This window comes from Monodelphis domestica, chromosome 1 (genome assembly GCF_027887165.1).
Source record: "Monodelphis domestica isolate mMonDom1 chromosome 1, mMonDom1.pri, whole genome shotgun sequence".
NCBI classification, from domain to species: Eukaryota; Metazoa; Chordata; class Mammalia; order Didelphimorphia; family Didelphidae; genus Monodelphis; species Monodelphis domestica.
The window spans coordinates 714,861,924-714,880,847 of NC_077227.1; the positions used below are offsets into that span (position 1 = coordinate 714,861,924).

An 18,924-nucleotide genomic window follows, 5' to 3' on the forward strand; every position below is an offset into this window, starting at 1 on the left:
TCCTAGCTCCTTTGCCTTCCAGAATATTATATTCCAAGATTTCTGCTCCTTTACCATAGAAGCTGCTAAATCTCATGTGATCCTAACTCTGGTTCCACAATATTTAGATGATGATGTTGTTTTTCCCTAGATGCTTGAAATATTTTCTCCTTGACCTGGGAGCTCTAGAATTTGGCTATAATATTCCTGGGAGTTTTTTCTTTTCAAAATTTTCTTGTATCCATCTCATTTCACTTTGCTTATACCTAACTGTTTTCACATTGTTCTCTTCTTCTGACTTTGGGTCTTGGTCTTCCCTATCACCATAGTAACTTTTTATGGTCAGGTTCTTTTTTTGTTGTTGTTTTCTCATTTTTCTAGCTTTTTTTACTTTTTGTTAAAGTTAGGTTCTGCTCATCCTGGCGATGAAGAGTCACCATCCCACGCTTTAGGCATTTTCATCCTGCTGTTTTTGTAGCCAGTTGTGAGCATCTCCAGGTTTTTGGTGCTTCCAAGGTGGTATGATCTGGGAAGATGTGTGGTCATTGCTCTTTCCTGGTCTGCACTCTGGTCCTTATCCAGGAAGATCCTCTACTTCCCTGAAGTCACAGGTGTTAATGCTTCTCCTGGCCCTGTAACTATAACTTTGTCCCATTCTGTCCTTTAGCCACAAGTACTAGTGTTTTTCTTTGTCTTGGTACTATGACCAGATCTCATGCTCTCTTATGACCAACTACCGGTGCTCTTCTGTGCCCTAGAACAGTAACCCTAAACAACCTATGGACCATAGAGATGATAATGCCAGCTTCACCTGGTGCCAGCAAAGGGTCCTTTGTAATCTCTGACCTTTCTACCCCCTTACTGTACCTGAACTGAGAGCTCCCAAAGCTGTTGTTGCCGCCACCACTGCCAGGCCTTACCTTGGAGTCACAGACCTACCAAACTCCTGATTTGTCTTAGGCTATAGTAGTATCTCACTCTGATCTTTTGTCAACTGCCACTCCAAAGTTTAATTTAGGGTATTTTAAAGTTGTATTAGAAAGGAGCATTGGAAGAGTTCCTCTGAGTAACTACCCCTAATCAACCATCTTGGATCCAAAAAGTATGATTATTCAGTTATTCACTGTTTTATTTCTAATTTCTGTGTGGTACACAGTTCTGTTCTCTGAGCTAATATGTCTCCTATTCATTGTTTCTGTGGATTTTTGTTAGGGTTGAGAGATTCTTTTTTAGAGTACCCATATTGGTTATTGTTATCATTATTTCCTCCCAAATGTTTTTGCATCTTTTACTTTCTTCAAATTATTTATTTATCCTTATGGTTTTCTTTCCAGTGTTCATTTGTGCCTATTTTCTTTTAATGTTGTTTACCCATCTTAATATGACTGTTTCTTTTTCCGTATGGTATTGCTTTGGTAATTTAGCTGGTTTAATTGCTCTACAGTATTTTTTTTATTGAACTGCCGCTTCACTTTTCTCATTTTCTTTTTGGCTGATTTCAATTTTCTAGTGTTCTTTTTTTAAACCAATTTTCTTCTCTTTGATATTTCCCTTTGTTGTCTTTTGAAAGGCATGTAAAGCTTTGATCCTTTCAGCTCATCATCTTAACTAGAAATCTCAAGAATAGATCAATGAACATTTAGTAGGCTGATATGTTAGAGGCTGGGACTAAATATAAAGAAATATAAGACAAAGTTCTTACCCTAAAAGCTTACAGTCTAGGAGATGGTGAAATTCAGATTCTCCTCAACTTAAGAGTTCTTATTATCACCTTAATTGTGTGATTTTTACATTCTATATTCTAGCTGGATCCTCCAGAATTGAGTGAGATTGGTCCATAGGATGTCTTCATGACAAGAGCCCATAAGTCAGTGTATCATCAATGTGAGTTATGAATTTAAGGCAACAATGATGTCAACAGAAATATTGTATTAAGACTTTATTTGCTTCCATGTTGACATTTTAGAGATTTTCACTGCCAAATCAACTCATCCATGCAAATTACAAAACCCCCCGAATTAGGGTTTGTATACTTCCATTTCTTCTCTTCTGCTAGTTCCCAGGCAGTTCCCTAAACAAAATTAATGTCTGTTTTCCTTAATATCACTATCCCAAATACAGTTTCTACTGCCACACTCTTAGCATATTATAGGTGTTCATAATTGTTATTTTCTTAATTTGGTTAGGTGGATTTTGCTACCCCATTACTAGAGAGAGAGAGTCACACACACACACACACACACACACACACACACACACACACACACACACACACAGTTTTTAGGTCGCCTAAATTTCTCCCTATGTTCTCTCTCCTTCCTTTCCCAGAGAGTCATTCCATTTAACAAGGAATTTTTTTTTTTCTTAAAGGAAAAAATGAGCAAAACTGATCATTACATCAAGAGTTTAAAAACAAGGGGCAGCTAAGTGGCTCAGTGTATAGACCTGGAACCAGAAGGTCTTCAGTTCAAGTCTGGCCTCAGATACTTCAGAGCTATATGACCCTGGGCAAATCACTTAACCCTCATTGAAACCAATACACAGCATTGATTCTATGACAGAAGATAAAGATCTTTTTTTTAAAAAGAGAGTTTGGAAAAGTGCAGTGTTTCACCAGTGGATCCCATTTCTCTGAAAAGTTGAGGGAGGTATCTCCTCATATCTTGTCTCTACATCCCTGCTTGTTCTTGGGTATTTTAAAATATTGCCCCTCCATTATCTTGGGGGGGCGGATCTTTCTATTTACATTGTTGTAACCATTGCAGATGTTGGTTCCTTGGCCTTACTTCAATTGACCTCCTTTCCTGTAGGTTTTCCTGAATTTTTCTCTGTTTCATCACATCCATCATTTCTTAGAATGCAGTCTTGATCCATCACAGTCAGGCATCACAATTTGTTTGCTATTCTTGAATGGATGAGCCATGTCCTTTCTAGGTTTTTACTACTCCAAAAGTGCTGCTGTAAATATTTTGGTGTCTGTGAGGACTTTGTTTCACAGACCTCCTTGGGGTGAAGTAGTAAAATCTACAGATCAAAGACATGAATATTTAGCCACTTGATAATTTCAAAATGCTTTCCAGAACACTTGGTCTAATTCATTGCTCCACTGACACTATTAGTGTGCCCTTGATTGTTCCCATCTTTGTTATCTTTGCCAATTTGCTGGGCATGAGGTGATATCTCAGGGTTGTTTATATGTTTGTACTTATCATTTGCCTTTTATATTGGGAAATGTTTTTTGAACTTACATTTCTATTAGTTGTCCACATATCATGGAGACCAAAACTTTTCTGAGAAATGTGACATGAAGGTTTCTTTTCCTATTTAACTGTTCCCTAAGAGAAATTCAGGTTTTGTGCAGAAGCTTTTCAATTTTCTGTAACAACAGTTACCTGTTTTTGTAATTGCCTCTATCCTTTATTTGCTTTACAACACATCTGCCCTTATCTAGGAGAGGCATATGACCTTCTTCTCTTCTAATTTTTTATGATATGATTTTTAATACTTCACTTATCCACTTAGAATATATTGTAGCATATGGTATAAGGTGTTGGTCTAACCAAGCCTCATTTCTGCCAGACTGCTTTCCAGTTTTTTCAGCATGTTCTTTTCTAAGTAATTTCTGTTTGGAGTCTTTCTCAGACATACTCCAGGGCCTTTCTAAAGTCTAAATTGCTGTTTGTTTCTCTGGCTTCTCTCATGTCATTCTTCTTCTTTGGTGAAACATGAATTCTCTTCCTCAACATTGGTGTTCAAAGAATCAAAAGGGTGGTTCTTGTGTTGGTTGTTTTGTTTGTTTTGAGAAGTTCGTCTGAACTGCATCTAGGAGTTGGTCTGATTCCAAGCTTTCCATACTGGGAATGTAGTAGATGCTTAGTAAAGCTAGTTTGTTATTAATATTGTTAAAAGAATAAGAGAAAGAGGCACTAGGTAGCACAGTGGATAAAGTGCCAAGCCTAGAGCCAGGAAGACCTGGATTCAAATCTGGACTCAGACACTTCCTAAGTATGTGATTCTGGGCAAGTCACTTAACTCTAATTGATTAACCCTTATCAGTCTTCTATCTTAGAATTGATACTGAGACAGGAAGTAAGGGTTTTTTAAAAGAGAATAAATTTTAAAAGAATGGTTTTGTTATTACATGCATTGCTTATTCCAACTAATTCTAGTACTGGGAAGCTTTTTCTCCGAGGTTTACCTGGTTTTTCTCCAGAGTTTTCCATATCAAGGGTGATGTGGAAGAGGCCTGGTTTAAAGGCAGGAGAGGAGTGCTTCTCATGAATGGGTTTTCCCATCTTCTTTTTTTTGGTAGGTTTTGGTGTGAAGATGATCAGTATGGCAGACATGAAAAGCAGTCAGTACATTCCAATGCACAGCCGAGAGATCCGGGGGCTGGCATTCAGCAGCAGGCAGAATAGCTGGCTCTTGTCAGCTGCACTAGATAATACAGTCAAGCTAACGAGGTAAGGGTTTCCGGGAAGGAAGATGAGCTTTGCCCTGCAAGATAGCAGAGAATGGGGTGGGAGTAGGGCCTTGTCTATTTTCCTTGAGCCTCGGCTACAACTGAGTTCAACATATACTGTTGGAGTCTTAAAATTCCTCATTCTCTTCATCTTGCCCTTTAATCCCCATAAAGGAGCTAAGAAGGAAAATCTGTACTAATAAAAAAACCCAATTAATTTTTTTTAAAACAAAAGATGCCTCCCATGGCTGAGAGAGGGTCTCCCAAGAGAAAATGAGGAATCTAGTTTGTCAGAGTGGGCTTAATGAGGATCATTGATGATTGACAATCTTCTTTGCCATCTATCCAGTGTTCTTCGTGCAGAGTTCATTTTAAAATTTTGTCTTCATTCATCCCTTTTCCCTCTTCCCTAAAGCCTGGAGACTAATACAGTGGTCCAGACATACCACACTGGACGTGCAGTCTGGAGCTGCTGCTGGTGCCTTGATGATGAAAATTATATCTACGCTGGACTAGTCAATGGCTCCATTCTGGTGTATGACTTGAGAGACACGAGCTCCCATGTCCAGGAGTTAACCCCCCAGAAATCCAGGTAAGAGCACTGTATTTTCCTTCTTGTGTTTTGCTTTCATGTTATTGCTTTTATATTTATCACTACTCAATAAAATATCAATATTAATAATAACTAACATTTATATAGCACTTACTGTGTGCCAGACATCATGCTCAGCACTGTACCATTGTTATCATACTCTATCCTCACCATAACCTTAAGATGAAGAAAATGAGACACAGAGAAGTTAAGAGACTTACCCAGAAGTGCACAGCTGCTTATGTACCTGAGGCCAGATTTGACCTCAAATCTTGCTGCCCTATGAGGGCAGCTTTCAGAAATGCTCTGATAAGCATCAAGTTTACATCCTAGATTGACCCAAGAAGGTGCTTCCTGCTTCACACCAGGAATGCTCCGAGCACTCGCCAAATGCTAAAAGAGGGAGAGGGCCAGTAAAAGACCTGGGGACAGGGGTGTATGGTCATGATGGGGGAGATGGGGCTGGAGGGGATCCCTGCTCCTTTAGTGGGGAGGGGTGTGGTCTTGACTTAAAGCCCAGAAGAGTCTTTGGTTCCTGGCCTGGCCTAGATTGGGGCGGTGGCATGTGAGTGCAGAGGATTGTGGGATAGATGAGAAGGGGGGTTAGGATGGTCAATCTGAATTTTCAGGTGGCTCTGTCTAAGGCTGTGGTGGTGAACCCATGGCACATGTGCCAGAGAAGGCACACTCTGTACCCACCAGAGTTCATTACTAGAAAGGCAGAGGGACTCAGATGAGCTTTTCCCTCCCCCTTTCCACTATGCCTGAGAACATTTCTCACATGACCCACCCCTCTGCCCAGCAGCCCAATAGGAGTGCCTCCTCCCTCCCTTCCCTTTCAGGGGTAAGGCGGCATAACACATGGTCTCTAAAAGGCTCGCCATCACCAGTCTAAGGTATGAGTTTTCTGTGTCCTTGGAACATGCACTCTTGCAATGTATGACTAAGCGTCTATGGGGCAGCTTAAGAGACCCAGGGGTGGGTCTGTGGCTCTGAAATGGCATCTGCCTAGAGACAGTCTTGGAACCAGCATGGGGAACCTGTAGACAGCCAAGGGCCCCGAGGTACACCCACAATTTGTGAATGCTGCAGCGTGGATGATGAATCAGCGCAAGAAGCCACAGCCATGTGGGCGGGAAGAGAACAGAAACAAGGAGGGAGAACCCTTGGCCATGTCTTCTTTGCCTCTGGTGTTTTCTCACATGGGCCTGGGGCGGAGGGGATGCTTTTGAGAAACCTAAGAGTAGAAATCCTTGTCCAGATTTTCCAAATGTGTCTTCCCCTTAAAAGTGACTGCTATTCACATACCCTCAGAACATCTAAGCAGGGGGATCAAATTCATTATTATGGTGGAGTTTTCTTTGGAAACTGTAAAATAATAACTTTTATCTTAGCAGCTTCACAGCAAAACTGGTCTGATCAGAATTTGTTTCAATCAAGAAGTATCTACTTAAAGATCTCTTTAGGCTCCTTCTGTGAAAGTGAGTGAACAGAAAACGGGGGCTTTTTTTTTTTAATCATATTTGCCCAAATTTATCTTAAAAGCGACCATACGTAGACTTATAATAATAGCTCAGTGACCCTAGCTCATATTTTCTAGAACTTGTTATTTGGAATCATCTTCAGTGTCAAAGGCTTTGGAAAGGCCAAGAAGGATTGCCGTTCAAGAGAAGGCCATTAGACTGGATAACTAGAGAAAACAGCTTCAGTGGAATAAGGAAGCCAGGTCCCAGAGGTTTAAGAAGGGAAGGGAATTAGCATTTAACAGCCTTTGCTGTGATGGGCCAGGTCCCTTTTACAAATATTTTCTCATTCGATCTTCAATAACAGCTACCCCATGAGATAGATAGTTACTCTTATTATCCCTATTTTGTAGTTAAAGATACTGAGGTAAAGAATTTAAATGACTTGACCAAAGTCACACAGGAAGTATCAGTGGACAGATTTGGCCCTAATTCTAGGGCCAGCCCTCTATGTACTATGGCACCACCTAAGAAGAGAGTAAAAAAGGAAAAGTGGATACTGATTATTATAGATAGCAACATCTAGTAACCATACTGAGAAAGAGAAGAAATTTGGGGGGATATCTAGCAGGATTGGTAGGATGCTAAGAGGGTCATTTAAAGATGGTCAAGAGAGAAGAACGCTTAGCAGGGAGGTGACTCAGAGGGCAATAGTGCATGTATCCTGTCATCTGGTCTAGAAGATGTGTCATTTTAGAATGGGACTGTAGCCAAAGACTAGCCATAGCACTGCCATCATGTTTGATAATTATTCATCCATTAGTGACTGGGGAAATGTTGCATGCTCCATGGAAGTACTTCTCACAGTGGGATCTGTCCTCAAAGGGTCTGTGAAATAGCCAGTTCCCTAATTAGGACTGTAAATATAGGTCATCCTAGGGCTCTCCAGCAAGTGGCTCTGTCAAGTTGGTATGACATAAAGACCATAGAATGGAGAAAATAATAAGAGGAAATACAAAGGTAGAAGTAAGAAGGGCCTCACCTGAAGATAGGGCGAGGGAAAAGATAAGAATCACAGTCACAGTGTGGGATTCAGAAGGGACCCCTGCTGGTGGCAATAGGTTCAGGTTTATTGCAAACTGGTAGATCTTTTAAAGGTAAAAAACCACATGAATCGCCCATGAGAAAGGTCCATGGGAAAGTATAACAAGAATGTAGATAGTGCAGCTGGTAGGATAATGTTTGGGGCAAGATAATGGTTCTAGGAATCATCTGGGGTTCATGGAATGATCAGTAATCTGGTTGTGGGAAATTAAAAGAAGGCAGAGGCAAAGGCACTCGGACCCATTCTCAGACAGACCATGAGAATTAGACCTCTGAGGAGGGCTCTCTGATCTTTATCTAAGATAGACTCAAAGTTATCAACCTCTTACAGTTATCTTATAAATGTTCTCATTTTACAGATGAACAAACTGAGGGCCGCAGAGGTCAGGTAACATGCCTAGGTCCTCTCAAACCACATCTCTGTTCGCTGACACATTGCACTGCCTACTCTGACTTTGGGATGGGGAGGAAATAATGTTGGCTCAGCACTTCAAACAGTCATCCAAATCCTTTTATTTTCCATGACTTTGATCATATTGACTGTTATTTGACATAAATGGATTGGGTTCTCCTAGCAAGATGATAGAGCAAGGGGTTGTTCAAAGGGAGCCAGCCAGGCTTTTCACATGCCTCTCAAAAACAGACAGATCGAAAAATCAGCAAAGGAAAACAGCTTAAAATGGAGACCAAAGCCAACCAAGAGAGACTAAAAGCAAACATGAAGGAAAGGGCCGATAGACCGCCAAAAACCCTGGACCCAAGCAGCCAAAAAAGGGAAAGTACCAAAAGTAATACAGATCAAAAAGGGACCCAAAAGGCTACCCCAGGAGTCTGATGCAGTTTAATAATGGGGTTGTGTTGAGAGAGAAGAGAGGGAGAGAATGGAGTCTTCCTTCCCTCAAGGAGGAGGAGATGATGTTATAGTTAATTCAAGAGAGAGAAGGAAGATGAATCTGTTCTCTTTCCCCCCACCCCCATCCTCTCTGGTTATGGCCCCTCACTGTGTCTGCCTTTTCTCTCTCTATTGCTAGGCTCTTGCTAAATGATAAACTTCTTCCTTATAGGGAGAGAGAGGGGTCACTTCTCTTCCCCCTTAGCTGTGACTGGCCTTCACTGAGACTTAAGTCAGATTGTGACAAGGAAATCACTTTAAAAGTCTGATATATGTTAATTTAAGGTCGCCAAGGAATTCAGCTATGTAATTCCTAAATGAAAACTCAAGTCAGCAGTCAACCTTTTATGGAGTTTTTAATTACAAACAGGAGGAAGAAAGGTATGGGGAGGGGGGGGGGGAATAGGGCTTAAATACCCCCTCTGTTTTGGCTGGGCCAAAAGGCCCAAGCCCTTAGATAGCTGAGGCAAAGAAAAGAGATCAGTCCCTATCACTCACGTGACCAAAATGGAGAAACAGTCTCAGCGGCCTCCACCTCCAGCCTCCTTCAGAGCAAGCCTTCTCAGAGCAAAACCTCTCAAACCCCCCAGTCCTCAGACCCCGCTATCTTTAAGGAAACCATCTAAGTTCCCTCCCCTCAGTTCTCACATCTACCAATCACTGTCCATGTCTTCCCTGTGCCAATGGCAGCTCTAGCTTAACCCAGGACCGCCCAGAGGTCTGCCCCTTTGCACATGTCTGTTGAAGGTCATATTCTCAAATAATTAAATCTTTATCCTTGCTGCAGCCCTTCCTAAATCCTTTTACTCTGAGTAGGGTGGAGATTGTAGTTTCAAGACCTGGTTCTGTCATTCCAAGTATCTCTATTGTATCAATTCTAAAATCAATCATGACTCAAAGAACTTCCTGTTCTATGCTTAAGCATAGGTCAAAGCCCTTTCCATTGTTTAGCAAAAGGTTTCTGTCCTAAAGTAGTCTTAGGTAGGGAGGAAAAGGATCCTCCCATGCCAAGGGGGTTCACATTCCAATAGAGTTCTTACTATCAGTAGGAAATTTTTTCCAGTATGAGATTTCCCAATGGGGAAATTTCCAACATTCATAAGTCTAAGAAATTTTAAGGTTTACAAAATAAAGATTTTGATAACAGGTTTATTCTATGAAACAAAATGAAGGACAAGGTTGAAATGGATGGTGGATTGGGGTTAAAAGGAAAGAGGGAGGAAAGTATCCCCATCTAGATAAACCCTTCCCCCAAAGTTAGGCAACTCAGGTTTGGTGGCCTAAGCCCCTGAGGGGTTCAGAGCAATGAACCCTGGCTTTTTGGCATAGAACAGCAGGTGTCTGAAGTTCAAGGAAAAGAAAGATTAAGTGGTCTTGTGGACTACTTCCTTCTTCAGGTCTTTGCCCACTTGTTGATCTGGGAGGATTGGGATCAGGTTTCAGGGAGAGAAAGGTTTCTGGGATCAGGATCCAGTTAAAGAATGGGCCTTCCTTATCAAGAGAGCCAACTGATTCTCTCAGGGCTCGCTCGCTCTCTCTCTCTCTCTCTCTCTCTCTCTCTCTTCTCTCTCTTCTCTCTCTTCTCTCTCTTCTCTCTCTTCTCTCTCTCCCTCCCTCTCCCCTCCCTCCTCCATCCCCTGCTGCTGATGGAATCCTTACAGCAGCTCCACCAAGCTTTCTTTCCAAAAGTCTCTGGATTTTCTCTCCAGGCTTCTCACAGGAAACCAGGAGCTTACATTAAAGATGTTTGGATACCTGTCTTTCCTTATAATTGGTTTCCTTTGTCATCCTCTGTATTTTGTTTGGTACATTTAAAAACTTGCTTCTGGGGTGTTCTGTGGGACAAAAAGAGATTAGAAACTACCTTTTCTATAATGGAACTTGAAGAAGTGAAGCAAATTAACAAGATCAACCACAAGAACTTGAATAGAGAGTAAATCTCTGGAAAGAAATGAATCTTGAATTAAAAGTTGCTTCTCCCTCCCCCCACCCCCATCCCCCCAGAAACAATGGGAAGGGGGGCAGCTTGGTAGTTCAGTGGATTGAAAGGCCTAGAGACAGGATGTACTGGGTTCAAATTTGACCTCAGACACTTCCCAGCTGTGTGACCCTAGGTAAGTCACTTAACCCCCATTGCCTAGCCCTTACTGCTCTTCTGTCTAAGAACCAATACCCAGTATTGATTCTAAGGTAGACAGTAAGGGTTTTAAAGGGAGAAAAAAAAAGAAACAATGGGAAGAAATAGTAAAGAAAATGGAGAATATCTCACAAAAACCATGTTACCCAAAATACACTCACTGTAGGAGGAAAAAGGAATTTCTGCCAATACTAATGTCCTAGAGGAAATCTAAGCTCAATCGTCCAAAGAATTAAACTAACCTACAGATTTGAGTGAAAGCCATGATAGTGGATAAAGAACAGGATTGGGAACCCAGGAAGACCTAGGTTCAAGTCCAGTCCCACAATGTAAGGCTCTGGAGTCTCAGACAAGTCATTTAGCCTTTCCCTTCTTGCGGCAGCATAGTCCTATCATTTGAGAGAAGGTCTTGGATCTATTTTGATGGGTGATTTCATCTGGCCAGTCTCTGTACCAACAAATTCATAGATGTAGACCTTCCCCTTATATTAGAATCAAATGGCAGCTTTGGCGGTAAGAGTCTTGGATTACCAATTATTGCAAAAATGTCGACAGACAAAATAACCTGATGAGGATATTCTAAGAAATCATTCAGGAACATTTTCCAGCATTAGCAAAAACAAGCAACCGCATATATCTACAAAGCCACATACCTATATAAAGGAAACATTCAAATTTTAAAATACCTAAACACCTTGATCCCTAAATAGTTAAACATTTAACATAATAAGGAGGAAAACTGTCCTTTTTTCCAAGAAATTACCATACAACATTAATTATGATTACAATAGACTTCTAAAGGAAAACAAGAAATAATTGGTGAAAATTGGAATTAAAACCTCTACAGTATTAATACCAATACTAATTACATGTTTGACATTTCAATATTAAGAATCAATAGGCCATGAATTCAGAATTTTCTACCTTACAAAATTCAGTATTTTGTTTTGGTGCAAGAGATGGACAGTTGGGAAATATTTTGACTCTTGGTCTTTGAGAAAGTCAAGTTTAAAAGAATTCAGATTTCCTTAAATTATCTTTCTGCTAATGATATGTGAGACCACTCTGAGGATTTCCTAAATCATTAAATAATTCTAAAAAGTGTCACAAAAACAAAGGGACACCAAAAGGTTAGAAGGGGATAGAGGCATAATGTACCATCCAAGCAAGGCATCCATCTTTAACCAAAAGAAGTCCAATTTCAGATAGATAGACAGGTCAAAGGAGAGGATTGTCACACCTAGGGGGGATCCTTCTTGTAGATGATATCCTTTAGCTGCACCTGGAGGTGATTCTATAGTGAGTTCAGGTATAGAGATAGGAGATGGAGGAAGCATCACATTTGACCAATTTGGTGTCCTGTAGGGGGTAAGGAAATGTGCAGTGACCCTGCCTGGAATAATTGTGTAAAGCCACACTGGGAAGGAACACTTTTGTCTTAAGAGTCAAGCGGGGAGCCATTGGAGTTTTTGAGCAGGAAAGATCAGGTCTTTGCTTTAGCAAAATCACTTTGGCAGGTCTGTGGAGGATGGATAGTAGAGAGGAGAGACCACAGACAGGCAAGGAGACCCGTGAGGAGGATATTGCCATAGTCCAGATGACAGATGAGTAGACCTGAACTCAAGGGATGACTGTGTAATCAGGGAGAAGAGAAGAGGTTACTTTATGGGAGTAAAATCAATAAGATTGGCAGCCAATTGGACTGAGAGGTAAGATCAAAGATGGCACTGAAGTTGTGAAAGAGACAGAGCAAATACAATTCTGATTTGTTCGTTTCTATTTTATCTGCCAAAGATTTTTTTATGTAAGATTTTATTGCCTATTTAGGTGTTCCTTTATCAGATCTGTGAGTTAGTAGGTTTATTATAAAAATGAAAAGAGAAATGTCTTCTAGTTTGGTCCTTAATCTGAGATCCACATGCATGGAAGGAGGGGTCCTTGGACAAATGTCAGAGCATCTGGGAACTTGAAAGGGAAAAAATACATCTTTCTTTATATTGATCTCTAATTGAAATGTATCCTCATTTCCTTCAATGATTTAAAAATATTGTTTTGAGAAAGGATCCATCCCACACACACCAAAAAAAAAGGTTAAGTCCCTTTTTTAGGGAGCCTTTTTTGTCATGTATTTACTTCTGTGGCATCTATGTGTGAAGCCTTCTCTATTTTCATGGCCCTTCCAGACAATGGCTTTTGAGGGCAGGCAGTCAGAGCAGTGACCATTGTTTGTTCTTCTTTTCAGGTGTCCTTTGGTTTCACTCTCCTACTTACCCCAGATGGCTTCAGCGGCATTTCCTGCTGGCGGGATATTGGCCGGAAGCTTAGAAGGTGCCTGCTTTTGGAGACAGAGTAGCAGTAACTGCTTTGACCCTCACTGCCTTCCTCTGGAGTCCGGAGGCTGCACTGACCTTCAGGCAGAGACCCATAGCGGGCATTGCCTTGTCACCTACCGGCCCAGTAAGTGGTGGCAGTCAGTGGGAGCTATGATCAGGGCTAGGCTTACCGTTCTGTTGATTGTCTACTCTTAAGAAAATGATGGGGGGAGATGCTAATAATGTAAATGACACTTTAAAAGGGTGTTATGGGTATATCAAGGAAGCTTTGAGACTTCCTTTGTTCTTCTGCTGTGTCAGGTAAAACAGGGAAGCAAAAACCCATTGCATAAAGACAAATATCCTTTTCCCCTGTTCATAAGTGTGAATTTGGCCAGATTCTATCAATTAAAAAAAAGTATTCTTTAGAAATAAATTGGGTACTTTGAAAGAAAGGCAACTTCTTTTTAAGCCAGTCCTGCTTCTAAGCAGTTATTTCATAAAATGGGGTGACAGGGCAGGGCCCCAGAGAGCTGCTTATGACTTGATTGAACAATATCCTTCTGACCTGAAAGATAGCTCTGTAAATATGCCGACTTATTATTGCATATAACAGCTTGTTAGTGAGACAGTCTTTTTAAATCCCTAAGCCACTGCTAATTGTGAGTGGGTATGATATATTACAAATGGAAAAATTTCAGAACCATGGCAACTTCTTGCCTTGTTAAGTTGTCCCTTGTGCTAGGGCTTGCTGCATCTAAGAGATTTCTAGCCATTGCAGACTATTTAGCAAAGATGCCTTCCCTAGAGCATTTGAAAGATTTTCTGTGAGAAGGATCAGAAGCGAGAGCATGTAAATTTTGTTTCTCTTTCAGTAAAACCTGACTTTGCTATTTCTCTTCTGAAATAACTTCCCTTTAGATTAAAGGTAACCCTTGCATCTGGAGCCTTTCAGAGGGACAAATGCCCATAAGAAAATAGGGCTATTTGTAGAAAAGGTGCTGCTTCCCTTCTGGCCAAGTCCTGCCGAGGACTGGAGACCAGTGATGTTTCATCCCAATCTGGGGTTTACCAGTTCATTTTGGACTGTGCTGTTAGGTCTTCTTTTGTTCCCGGGTGGTGTCACTGGGTCAGCTACGTCTTCCCCTCTCACTCCAGAGTGTACAGGGGCTATGTTCTCTGAGATTCCTCCAAGTTGCAATGTGCTCTCTCTTCATCCCCTAGATAAAAACCAGGCATCCGTGCACAGTGTGTTGCTGGAACTGACCTGCAGTTTGAACGAAGCTACTGAGCCAGTCTATTCATGTCGACCCATTCAGACATTCCTCGCTGGAACCACTTGCAAACTCCTGACCAAAAATGCTATATTCCAGAGCCCAGAGGAGAATGGTAGCATCCTGGTGTGTGCTAGTGATGAATCTTCAAATTCTGCCATGGTGAGTGGTTAAAAAATGAGAGCACCAGCTTCAGGTTTGAACTCCAGGCCAGGAACCACCATTTCTGAAGTTGAGCTTCAAAACTCAACAAAAATTACAACCTTCTATTTCTTGTTATTCCTTGGTGAATGAAGGTTCATTCTTAATCCTGAAGCTCTTCCTTTTAACTAGAAAAGCATTGTGGGGGAGAGGGGGAGGAGCCTTTGGCTTCATGTGTCTTCAGGTATGTGTTTGAATTGTATAGAAGTTTCAGGGTAGACAGCAGCCAAGGCAATGCTTGATGAAGCCCTGGAGTTCCTGGAGGAGCTGTTAGATTCATCTGAGATCCCTTCTCCACTTCATACTTCAGTACTCCAGAGAATCATGGTTTTAGCACTGGGTCCTTCTACCAAGGCAGAACACAACCCCACTGTGCCTTACTAGATGGTTTCAGGAGTAGGGGATGTGCATCCCCTAGTGACGACCCTCTCCAGGCCCACATATTTCCAGTGCCTTTTCCCTCCAGAATTTATTCCTTCACCAAAGGGTGTGGCACACCCTGAGGAGTCAGTTACCTCCACACTACAATGTGTGGGGCATTCAAGTACAATTTTAGGGAAAATTTGAGTTTGTCTTCAAAGAAATAATATTGGAAATTTGTCTTCTGCAAATCTGCTTCCTTTCCACCCACTGAGGTGCTCTGGGAACACATTTTCTGTGTTTCTCCTCGCCTCCTATAGTCTACCCCACCCACAATAAAAGGAGGAAGGGACTGGTTTTATAACTGTAAAACCAGGTAATATTCAGAAGCTTTTCCTATATAGACATTTGTAAACACAAACCACAAACTTAGCTGCTGTGTTTTATCTACACATTAGGTTTTGTTTGCTTTTAATGAGGTCTTGCCATGGTGCCCAGCTTCTCCAAATGCAGGGCACACCTCAGCTGGCCAAAGATCACCTATGTTGACATGCTCAGTCTAAGAAGAGTTTGTGTCTCGGCCTGGCTCAGGTGCCACTGAACTCACAGGGCAAGATGAGTTTTTAGCCCTTGGTCTTTCCATTCACCTTTCAGCTTCCCCTCAAAACACGAGGCTTTAGATAGCAAGTAAGGCCTGGGAGTCGCGTTTCCCTTTTCAGGGCTCGTGTCTTAACTAGTTTTTCTGACTGACCTACTCTAACTTCTTCATGACACTACTGGAAAAAAAGATTTGTTATAGCAAAATCCCTGGGGCCTCTAGAGCAACCCTGGTAAATGGCAGAGGGACGGTGTCCCGGATACCACTAAGATGGTAGCAGCATGTTGCAGAAACCCTCCGCTTTCTTATGGTGTTATTGCCTGCCCCCTCTTTTTCATTTCCTGAGACGCTCAGCCATGCTCCTCACATTCTGGACTTCCTCCCTTTGATGGTTGTCTTCTCCCAGAGAATAGGGGGCTGCCTTTTTGGCCTACATTTGTGTGCCCAGTGCTTACCTGGTACATAGCTGGCCCTTACTCAGTGACCCACCTTCCTGTCTGTCTCTCCCTTCTACACCCTGATCCCACTAGGCAGGTGACCCTCAGACACCCTTCAGGAGCCCAACCTTGCCATTTAGAGATGAGATGGTGGGGAAGGAAAGTTAGTGCCTTCCCTGGGCAGGGGTCCATATCTCCCTGTGCCCAGGCTTGGTGACTGGCCACCTCACCTGTGCCTCTTCTTCTTGCAGATCTGGGATGCAGGAAGTGGCAGTCTCCTCCAGAAGCTCCAGGCAGACCAGCCTGTGCTGGCTATCTGCCCCTTCGAATTCAACCAGAATAGCTACCTGGCTACCTTGACAGAGAAGGCTGTCAAGATTCATAAATGGGAATGATGAGGTCAGACATCCAGTGCACTGTGGACTTCCTTTGGCAGTTCCATGGTTGGTCGCAGGCTCTTTTTGACTAGAGTATTTGGACTTTAAAAGCTGAGCTTCGGCCAGCGAAGGAAGTGGCCAGGAGGCCTTTCATGTACTTTTCCTCTGTGAGGCATCATTTGTTTTCACTCTTTGGTCCCCTCTCAATTGGCTGGATCTGGAGGGCCGCAGAGTACAAGATTATCTTGGAATTTTTCTCATCCTCCCTGGGGTTCATATGAACTGCATTACAGAAGTCCTGTTTGATGGTTCCATTCTAACTGGCACAGAGGATTGTTTCTCTGATCAGCCACAAGAGAATTCTAGGGAAAAGAAAGAAATTGGGATTATTATTGACTAAGTAACTTGATGACGGGGATCCTGTGAGAAAGAGAACATCTGCTCTGTGGCTTCCCTCCTCTAGCTGGCTCTGTGTAGAGTCCCTTGAGAAAGCTGTCTAGGCCTGAGTGACATGTCAGTTGAGGGGAAGAGGGGAAATCTTAATTCCCCAGATTTCTTGGGATCTCAGGATAAATTTGTCTTAGCACCTGAAGGCTTAATCTTCCTTCCTCTTCCTTGAAAAAATGTTGGAAAAATAGTAGAAATTATGTCAAGGCTAATTCTTTTCTCTCCATGAATAAGAGCCTAGAAAGAAATAGCAAACTATCTAGGATTGCAAAGGAAGGGGAACTTTAACTGATAAAAAACAGGAAATATACCACAGGTGGGCAGAAGGTCTCTTCAAGCTAGTGGTTATCAGAAAAATCCCAATACTATATTGCTGTTATTTATCTATATACCTGGGGTTGGAGCACTATGCTGCTGCTTGGAATACTGTGGAGCATGGAAATTCGATAATGTCCTTCATCCCAAACTAAAGCTAGATCCTAACACACATACTCCCTAAGCCCTCCCCATCCCCATACACAAGCTTGTTTCTCCAGTAGAATGACAGCCCCTAGGGAAGACTGGTTATGGGTGGCAAACTCTTGATCAATGTCACCATACCACAAAGGCTCATTCCATTTCCAGCGTGGGCCACCTTTTTTTCCTCCAGTCATTCGGTTTTGATTTGTCTGTCCCTTTAATGGATGATTCCTGTAGCCTAAACTGATAACCAGTGAACCAATCAGAAAAGCATCTGGGTGCAAGCCTGTGGTGTGGAATGCCAATATTATTCCATATTCTCAGAGGTTAGAGACTTAAAGTAATTGGAGTAAAGCTAAAACAGTGAAGCTCCCAAATTCCTGAATATCCATCAGTGGTCACTCCATTAGCTAGGAGTGGCTGTAGTCTTGCCCAAGTGTCCCAAGACTTGTTTCGGCTTTTGGTAGTTTACAGTGGTCACTAAATTAAATGACCCACTCACCCTTCAAATTAGTCCCCTTCCCTCCTCGGAGATAGTTTTTAATCAGCTTCCCAACCTGTGAGAAAGAGAAGAGCCCCTTTTATCAGCCAAAGAACGTTAGTTTGCTCTATTTTGATTATTGGGAAGTGTTGCCTAATTTTGGACCTGGGGCCCAGATGGCAGCACAAAACTGGAGTTAACACCCACTCGCTTGGGTCTTTCAGCAGAAGTGATGAAGGCAGGCACTGGGAACAGACTCTGTCTTCAGAGAAGCCCTAATTGTGGACCAGGAGTAAGGTTGGATCCTGTGGCCTGGTAATCCCAGACTTAGTCACCAACAGCTCAGGTACATTATGGTTACATCAGCCAGTGATGAGTTTCTCACTCAGGATCCCCCCAAGGACAAGAGGAGGAAGTGACGGGGTGGGTGACGATATTTTGCCAGTCCTTGCTTACTCTCTTTACTACAGTGAATGCAGGCTTTTTGCTGGCAAGTATTACGGAAAACAAGGAACTAAGGAAACGTGAGCATCCCCTCAAAAGATTTTGTCAGCAACCTGAACAAAATCATTATCAACTTTCTTGCCAGAAATATTGGTACTATTTCCACTGGTGTGAAGACTTGTAGTGACTGCTGGATCTGGCTATGAAAATCCACCTTAGTTACCAACATCTCTTCCTGCCTTTCAACCTTCTAATACCTTAGTCTGCCCCGTTCATCGAAGGGTTGTTTAATTAGAAAATAGATTAAGAACCTCTTTCTCATGAAGATCACCCTGGAGTCTATACAGTATCTTTTTGGGTGGCATCTGGCACAATATTTTTAGTTTCAGTTATTTCCCATCTAAATCTTGGAGCTAAGAGGGATCAAGAGTATTTTGGGCTTGCTTTGTGCCGAAGTCCATACTTGCTTGGAAAAACAAGATTATGTGACCTAAGAAACCTTTGTTTCGTTGTACTTTCTTGTGTCCTCTGTGTATATGTAAAAATAAAGAATTTACAGTAGGCTCTCTCCCCTTGTCTTGTGGGTGTGTGTTGGTGTGTGCATTCTCGACTGAGTTCAGTCTCCACATGAAGTTTTCTCTCTAAACTAGTGAGAGTTATTCTTGACACATTGGACTTCAGCAGTGTCTAAAATGAAAGTGTTTTTTTTAAGTGTGTAATGTTATTAAAAGCTTTTACTGGCAGCGTCCATTTTACTGGTGTATTTTTCCACTTACTGACTGTGAGCTTCCCTGAAGAACGCTAGGAATTCCAGAAATTTCCCAAGGAATGCCCTAAGAATCCTGATAGTGAGCCCTTGGATTGGGAAGAATGGAAGGGTTCTATCAGGCATCATGGGACATTTC

The 18,924-nt window shown here is 42.0% G+C and overlaps 1 protein-coding gene across 3 annotated transcripts in view; it reads left to right on the plus strand.

The window, feature by feature from the left end:
• Window positions 1–18,767, plus strand: part of RFWD3 (ring finger and WD repeat domain 3) — a 53,027-nt gene extending 34,260 nt beyond the window's left edge. For all 3 annotated transcript variants that reach the window (XM_007477506.3, XM_056811582.1, XM_056811586.1), the window contains 5 exons: window positions 4,292–4,442; window positions 4,857–5,033; window positions 12,872–13,086; window positions 14,166–14,377; window positions 16,063–18,767. In XM_007477506.3, the coding sequence (XP_007477568.2) occupies window positions 4,292–4,442; window positions 4,857–5,033; window positions 12,872–13,086; window positions 14,166–14,377; window positions 16,063–16,206 (899 nt within the window). In that variant the 3' untranslated portion in view covers window positions 16,207–18,767. The remainder of the gene's footprint in view (window positions 1–4,291; window positions 4,443–4,856; window positions 5,034–12,871; window positions 13,087–14,165; window positions 14,378–16,062) is intronic.
• Window positions 18,768–18,924: the final 157 nt, after the last annotated feature.